Source organism: Dendrobium catenatum, unplaced genomic scaffold (genome assembly GCF_001605985.2).
Source record: "Dendrobium catenatum unplaced genomic scaffold, ASM160598v2 fragScaff_scaffold_674, whole genome shotgun sequence".
Classification (NCBI taxonomy): domain Eukaryota; kingdom Viridiplantae; phylum Streptophyta; class Magnoliopsida; order Asparagales; family Orchidaceae; genus Dendrobium; species Dendrobium catenatum.
The window spans coordinates 130,918-139,858 of NW_021319136.1; the positions used below are offsets into that span (position 1 = coordinate 130,918).

Below are 8,941 nucleotides of genomic sequence, written 5' to 3' on the forward strand. Positions count from 1 at the left end.
CGCGTCGAGATTCGTGCCCAATCAAGATAATTTTGTGATGACGTATCAATATTATTTATGCCGAACAAAATGCTGGCCATATTAATAGTGAGAAATCTTCTCCTATTAGTGAGAGCCCTACTAGCTAAATAAAGCAGTCATTAAAAATTAACCTGTAAGAGAGTAGGTGAAATTTAGTCCTCCAAAGAGGAAGATTAACTTCGGAGGAAGAAAATAAGCATGTGTCGGCCAATTAAACGTTGAGAAATTTTGGTCATCGTATGGTTAAAAGACATTAAATATTATCCTGATGTCTTACGTGTTTGAAAGAAATATCTAATTTTTTCTAGAAAGCTGTGTTAAAAACATATATTAGTTGATTTCATAATGGTTAAATTTGAGAATATGAATAGCTATAATTTGCATATCATTTTGAAAAAAAAAAACAATAAATTTTTTTTTTTAGAAAAATTATATTAAAATAAGCTTAAAATTAATAATTAATGGTTTGATAGTATGAGCCCATATGCAGATGGTATTAAACTGATATAGCCTTACAGTTTGTGCGGACCAGAGAATAGCATCCGGAGACTAATCAGAACGCGCTACGTTATTTTTTTGCTTGGTACCGGTGCTCCGTACCGCTTGGTACAGGATAACGTGGCTCATTCTAGTTGATCTCCGGACACAGAATAAATTCTCCTACAATGTTAGAAGGAAAAAGGAAAAACACATATCATGAATTTCTAAATTTTTTACTTTGTTAACATTAATACTTGACAACAAAAACTATACTTATATATATAAGAGCAAGGACGGCTGGCTGGTCGAGTTAAACAAAGCAAGGTGGTTTTCGTTGAGATGTTGGCATAGGAAAATGGTAGAAGTTTTCAATCATGAGGTTAACAACACAATGACCACTATTGCCAACCTTTCATTAATCAAACCCGTCTTTTTCTTCTTCTCTTTTCTTTGCTTGTATTATTTTTTATTTGGGTTTGGTGGGCAGAGAGAATCCTTGACTCTTTTTTTTTTTTTCATATATTTTCTATATTTTGCCATCATCAACAAATCTCTCCCTTCCCCTCTCGATCCCTGCACGTATCACTATATATCCATCCAAGCTCTTCGGTATAGCTTCTTTATTAATTACAGACCACAACATGCAATAAGCTTCCGAAGATATTGTATATATATTCAATATGTAGAGGTCATAATAGAACAAGGGACAGCGAGAACAAGAGAATTTCAGAGGCAAATAGAATGGGCAGAGGCAGAGCTCCATGCTGTGAGAAAGTTGGACTCAACAGAGGAGCTTGGACACCGGAGGAAGACATGAGACTCATGGCCTATATCCGCAAGTTCGGCCATGGAAACTGGCGTGCTCTCCCTAAGCAAGCAGGTCATTACCCTCTTCTCTCTCTCCCTCAATTTTTATTCTGTGTCGGCATCCGAGGAGAGAACCGTCTGGTACCTGCTTGGTACTGAGCGTTGTGCCGTGCTCGATATAGAGTGCGGTACACTTTTGAATGACGCAGAATAAAAATTCCTCTCCCCAATGAAACAGTGAATGACAAGGCAAAAGTTTTCATTTTTAAATATATGAGTACAGGGTTGCTGAGATGCGGTAAGAGCTGCCGCCTCCGTTGGATCAACTATCTCCGCCCTGATATCAAAAGAGGCAACTTTAGTATAGAGGAGGAAGAGACCGTAATCAAGCTCCATGGATTGCTCGGAAACAAGTGAGATCTTCGTTGTTTTTTAATTTTCTATTATATATAGACATGCTCGTTCATTTTTAAACTGAAATCCAAGCGCCACTCCTGCAGATGGTCTAAAATAGCTTCCTCCCTTCCCGGAAGAACAGACAACGAGATAAAAAATGTGTGGAACACTCATCTCAAAAAAAGACTAAAATCAAACGAGCAATCCTCGTCTTCTCCAACACCGACCATCGTCAGCACAGCCAACGCAGATCAAGACACACCAGCAAGCTCCTCCTCATCGGAAACAACCTCCATCTCCATCCCCTCCAATCTCGACTTCGATGATTTCAATGATTCTATTGACGAAATTCTTGCAATCGACATCGAGCCTGAGGTCTGGAATGATGTGATCGTCACAGAAGAAGCTGACGCAGGAGAGAAAAGGAATTGGCTGGCCTATTTGGAAGAAGAATTAGGCCTTTTCGATGACAACGGCGGCGGTGATGATGAGAACAAGATGGTGGAGATGGTTGTGGTGGGTGAGGGGGATCCAGTAACAAGTTATTTTCACAAAAGTTATTAATTCCTCACCCTCTTTTGTGTAGAAGTTGTTGACCTTCATCACTCGTGTAGATACGTTAAAAAGTCGTGGACTGAGTTTGGTAAATGTGTTGAATTTGTGAGATTATCATAATGGAGACACGTCGCTAAGTTGGAATCTGATTATATTGGCTTGCTCACCTACTTGCTGATTTTAGTCAAAGTTGTAGGTCTTAATTAGGAGGGAAAATTAAGCTTTCTGCTTAATTAATTAGTAATTAATGAGGTCATGTTCATGAGGTTGTACTGTTGACTCATCAAGTTTTTATCTAATTAAACAGCTCATTATGATCTGTTGGTTGAGAGCTTAAACTATCAACTAAGATCTAGGGTCAGATCTTATGTATGTTTTGTATGTATGAATCTGTTTTAATTGACTTAAAATATTAACTAATTTTGAAAAAAAATTAGAATTCATCGAAGTCTCCAAATAAAATAAATATTGAGTTAATTTAATTTTTATTTTTTTTATATTTTTGAAGGTGAATCGATATTGGGCACATGCATGGTCTCACTGATTGGAAAATTTGGGTCACATGGTACAGAGAGCATAAGAATAAATAATAATAATATTATAAATATTAATTTATTTGAGTAGGGTGAGTCAAATAATCAGTGGATTTATGTGAATTTTGTGAGTCCCATTAGTCATGTGAGATATGGACTACAGAAATTTTTGACATGTGCTAACTGAAGGATCTCTCATTAGATATACATGACGTTTTTTTTTTTATATATATTGAATGTGTTCGTATGAGGAGAATAATTTGAGCATTTAAATAAATTAAAAAAAAGAATTTGCCACCCCTATATTTGCACTACATCCATTAATATTGTAGATTATGTTTAATTTTTTATCACTTCAAAATTAAATTTATAATTGTAATTTAATATCACTCATATATATTTTGTAATTACACGTGTGAGTTTTGCTTAGGACATTGATCATTAAGTTTTTTTCCAAAAAAATTGCATAAGAATGTGTTGGGAATGGAAGTAAAGCAATGCGACAAAAAAAAAGAGTAAAGCAACATAAAGTAAAGAACAACAAGATTTAACGTGAAAATATCTGAAATCGAAAAAAAATAACTACTGAGCCACACAACATTAAGAAATCCATTATGAAAATGGGGGAAAATAAGCAAATCTCTCTTCTCTTGCTTTCTTCTTGCTTCTCTTCTCTCTTACACCTTTCTCACAATCTAAACAGAAAAGAAAGTCAAATTAATAATACAAATGGATGCCACCATTCAAAAAAGCAAGAAAGAAATTTATTAAATCTGCCTCAAAGCATTGTGGCGCCAATTTGGAGCTCTCAAGCCTCTGTCATCATGATGTTGCGGCGCTCAAACCTGCAGCGTTGCGGTGCCAAATCTATGGCGCTGCATAGTTTCGTTCTTTGTTGTTTCTTCCATCAAATTCTGCAACGACGAGGCGCTGGGGAACATAGCATAAGGGAGCTCGGGAACACAGCGCCAGGTAGCTCGGGAACATAGCGCTAGGGAGCTCGGGTACACAACGTCACGACATTCTAGTACGCAACGCCATTGCATTCGGGTACGCAGCACCGGCGTGCTTGAGTACACAGCGTCAAGCATTCTATGTTGAAAAAGGAGGACCCCCTAGCACCACCACCTCCACCCCAGTGAATGCAACAAATTGAACTGAAGTTCGTGCAATAGTAAAATGTGATTGATCAACACAATCAGATTTCACACAAAACTAACAATATCTCAATCTATTTTACATCAAATTAGACTTCAAAGTCCTCTGATTTTCGCTGAAATTAGTGCCTCCCTTGAATATCACGTATTGAGCAAATCTACATGCAAATTCAAAGACTTTGAAGCTCATCCTAACGCATAACACGTCATGACATAATTACATAACCCTATTTTTTGCATTTTTCCTTCAAACTTTATTTAGCACTATTGCGTTATCATTATGATATATTTCTATACAACAAGAAGTATATATGCATTTCTCTTTATCAAAATGTTAGAGATGAAGCCCTTTTCAACACACTTTTTTACATAAATTAAAATTGCATATAAATAAATGAATAGCATGGGTTAAATATTTTTGTACCAACTGCCCCTTACACTAATAAGGCAATTTCGGTTTATGTTGTCGCATAAAATATTTTCTTCCCATAGTCATATAAATATATAGCATATTGAGATATGATGTTGCTGGCCTTAATTCAATTCTGCAACGTTTTTCAGGGCTCGCATTAAGTATTCGAAAGAGACTTTAGGAAGCATAAAAAATTGACTTGCAAGCTTAAATTGTTCTAATTAATGTACTCTATTAGTCTATTGTTTTGTCCTGCTTTGAAAATCTGACTACGCAAACATTTGTCTGCAATGCAGTGGAGTGGTTGTTGAGATAAGAGACTTTAGAAGCACAAGAACCACAGCTCTATGAAAAGCTAGTTTTCTCTTTAAAATTGAAAAATAAACGACATAGAGTAGACAACTTTTGACTTCTGCTCTCAAATGTTCGCTAAAATCTGACTTGCTTATTCAAAAAAAAAAAAAACTAAGTGGAAAGAATTTTTCAATATATACAGGAGCAATTATTACGTTAGGTCACCTGACGCGTTTAAAGACCAATAATCACGCGCCACATCACCTAAAACTCAGTATTATGCATTCGGTATTGCTCGGTATACGTCCGGATTTTCGTTTTTTTGTCCGGACGTAATAATTACTCTATATAGAGAGGGGGATAAGAGAGGCGTGTTGTGAGTAAGCTATGGAGAGTAAAAAAGAGAAGTAACATAATGAGGAAAAATTTTCAAGAGATGTATACATTTTTTTTTTTTTGGGTATTGTATATAAATTTATGCCGCGCATTGGATTAATTGATTGTCAATTATATAAATTTCATAAAATTTTATTGGTCATGGCATAACTTTTGAAGCACATTGGATAGCCTCTTCTAACCTTGTAAATTAGAGATATCTCCAGTAAAAAGAGAATATTATATATATTTATGAGATGCAATGTGAGACTAATGAGTAATGAATATATGAGTAGAATTAGTTGTTATCTCGAATTTGCTAACTTGAGGACTATGAATATTTCTTCCCCTAAAGTTTTAGCTTGTAGGAGAACTTATAAGGGTGTGGATGATGGGCTCAATGTTGTGTCTATTGTCCAATAATAATACGCCATATGAATATAATTGAGGATGTTTAAATTTTTAATTTACAATATAATTTAATATTGAACAACGGATGCGGCTTAATCTAATAATTTTCGTACTTATAAGCCATCGTCAACAAGTGTCGCTCTTCTTGTATCAAACCATGACCTTTTCATTACACATGTATGTTGACTTCATTCATTAGCTTTCTAACTCTTCACCCACTTGGATTTCATTGTTAATTATGACGTCGAGTTAAAATCCAATTCTACTCCTATTAAATATTTGATGTTTGAACTTTTCGTTCTTCCAGCTCAATGTTCGGCCGAATTTTCAAAATGTTGCTTGCAACTTGCATGATGACTTCTCGATCCTCACTGCGATTTTCAAAATGGCCTTTGTCGCCTTTGTCGCCGTACTCATTCATACTATATATTCTTCCGATCATCACCACACCAATGTTACTAACAACATTCATCACATCAACTATTGGATCAACGGTTGTTAATGCTACAATGTTAAAGAACACCTATAATTAGTTAGTTCCACCCACTAATATTGATGTCAACCCCTTCATGTGATCAGCAGATTGCCCATGGTCTTCTTCATCTTTCACTTCAAAATCTTTATTGACGCCACCATTATTATTGTCATCAGCTTCCTCAATCACTACTCTAACTCCTTTATCATTAGTTACATCGGGCACTTTAATAGAAATGTGAATTTTTTTCCCCTAGCTCTAAGCCATCATTTCAACATCCTCAATATCAATATTAGCTACCACTTATGCATGAAGAAGTGAGCCAACTTCCACTCCATGAAGTTGATAAGACCCCAAGTTTTCATGATTGCATAAGATAAAGAAAGTTGTTAGGGTATGTCATAAACCAAAAGAGAAAAAATGAACTTCCATGCACAATGACAAGCGCTTGTCCTCTTTTGTTGAAGAATTCAAATAACCCGTCAAAAAATCATGAATGAATTCAGTGTAAGCTATGCAGGATGGCACTACTCCATGTGAACAACTTCTTCAACTCCTTAATAATGAAAGGAAGCCTAAAATAGTAATTGAAAGCCATAAAGCAAAAAAAGAAATTTCTCTCATTGGGGGCGCATTATGTGTCTCATCAACTTTCATTACATGATAGCTCATAAACATTAAGCATTTGAATCATTGTGACAACATCTTTAATATGTTGTCATCCATAATGAATGACATGAAAGATCAACAACATTTTTACGTGATTATACAGAACTCTTTTTGCATCATTGTTTGGAAATCCATTTGTTATATTTGAGTTTTATAAATATATTGTTTCATTTTATGCCTGAAAAATAATTGTTGATAAAATATTTATAATTTGCATCAACATGCAATAACATTATAGTATGTTAAAGTATGCACTGATATCGTGTCTTTAAATCTTTGAAGTTAGCATGATATTTGTAGTGCCAGTGATATTTGAGTCGTTACTAACCTCTTTTGTGTAGGGCTGTCAAAATTTGGTCACGGGTTGGGTTCAGGTATAACCCAGAACTATTCAACCCAACCTGAATCCTACCCGTTTTTGCAAATGGGACGGTTTTACGGACCCGAGTCCGACCCGCTTCAGGTCCAGATCAACCCAAACTCAACCTACTTCTGGTATATTTTAATAATTTTTTTATTTAATTCGATTTATTTAAACCTAAATTAAATTAAGGTAAAATTTACTTCAATTAATTTAAAATAAATCAAACTTAATTAAATTTGGACAACATTATTTATTAATTTTTGGAAAAAGTATTTACTTATTTCATAACAATCTTTTAAAACCCTCATAAATTAATTAAAAATGGGTCAAACCGGATTGATTTCGGGTTTCGGGGTCAACCCGAACCCTACCTAGTTTTACAATATGGTTGTAATCTTCAGGTTGACCTGAACCCGAAATTTTCGGTTCTGGTTAGAATTGGGTTTTCGGGTCATGTCAAATATTGACACCCCTACTTTTGGGGTTTCTATAACATTTTTATTGAACAGTAAAATCGTGGCTAAAAATCCCTAGTTATTTTGGGTGGCTAAAATTTAATCCAGTCAAATCAAAATGATTTTTATAGAACTAGACTGGATAATTAAATCCCAACCATCCAAAATTTATGAAAAGGCAAGGAAATAATAATTACATTAATACAGTCGTCATCATAATTGTTGAGAATAAGCATCATATACTCATTCTATAATCTAAAAATTTGTTTAAAAGAGCTTTATCCGAGCTTTATTTTTCATTTCACTTTCATATTTTCATTTAACTATTAATGTTTTACTAAATTCTTAGAGATTTCGATGATAAAAATTTGCTTTTTACAATTAAATTTATCTATATGTGACAATTATAAGGTAATTATTATTATTTTTATTCTTTGAAATATTTATAATATTCATAATAATTAAAAGAAAAATCATTTCATTAAAATTATAAATATATTTATAGAAAATTATAGTCACCTCAAAGCCCTTATCATCGAAAGTGCAAATGGTGTGACAACTCAAAGCTTATAAAGAGAATTCTCAATCATTTACTTTTGAGTTACTTTTGAGTACCGCATGATATGGCCTTACGTGTATATATATATATATATATATATATAAAGAAAAAATTTGATAAACTAACTAATGAAAAATGTTGTTCCTCCAAATAAACATAGAAAATATAGTGACTTATCATATGCAAATATACTCCAAATTCAAGGGAAGAAAGTTTAGATATATTGATTGATACAAATATAAGTATTTATTAATCTTAAATCAACACAGAATATTTACATGACCATTTTTTCCAACAGTAACTGGGTATATTAACTTCTTGAAAATGCAAGTTAATAATTATACAAAAGGTCTGTTTGGAACGGGTGCATTTTTTTTATAAAATTGATTTTGAAATTGCTATTCTGATTTCAAAAAATAATTTTTCACAGCAAATTTTTTTAAAAAATATTGAAAAAAGTACTAATCAGATAAAATTATGATTGTTAATTGAAAAGTAAAACCGTTAGAAATTTGATCAAAATAGATCATTGATTATCAGTCTAATTCAATCTTAACATCGAAATAACCCTAAGATTCCCAACACATTAGAAATCAACTTGTATTTACTTTGATACCATGGTCTACCTTTTTCTAACAAGAATTTCTTAAAGTTTTCCATTATTAGCATAACCGTAATAGCCCTAAAAAAATAAGAAACAAGAATATAATTATGCTATTGTTGAGATGTCTCATCAAGGAATTGATTCTGAACCTTGTATTGAGAATGTGAATATGATGAATTTGAGTTTGTGTGATGTTAACAAGGTGGCTGGTGTAGCGCTATCTTCTATTACTTCACATGTCGTTGCTATGTAGGATTTGTTGGATCTTGTTGATGGTTATGATAGCTTGAATGATTCCTCTTGTGGAGTCAAGGGCGGATCCACCAAGGGCTTAGGGTGGGCAAATGTCCACCCTAAAAAAAAAAAAATGTTCA

The 8,941-nt window shown here is 33.7% G+C and overlaps 1 protein-coding gene across 1 annotated transcript; it reads left to right on the top strand.

Annotated features, from left to right (window-relative positions):
• Nucleotides 1-1,116: 1,116 nt before the first annotated feature.
• Nucleotides 1,117-2,604, top strand: LOC110114571 (myb-related protein Zm1). The gene is made up of 3 exons (XM_020847493.2): nt 1,117-1,381; nt 1,592-1,721; nt 1,809-2,604. The coding sequence occupies exons 1-3, from the start codon at nt 1,243-1,245 to the stop codon at nt 2,266-2,268; spliced, it is 729 nt and encodes a 242-aa protein (XP_020703152.1). The 5' UTR covers nt 1,117-1,242; the 3' UTR covers nt 2,269-2,604.
• Nucleotides 2,605-8,941: the final 6,337 nt, after the last annotated feature.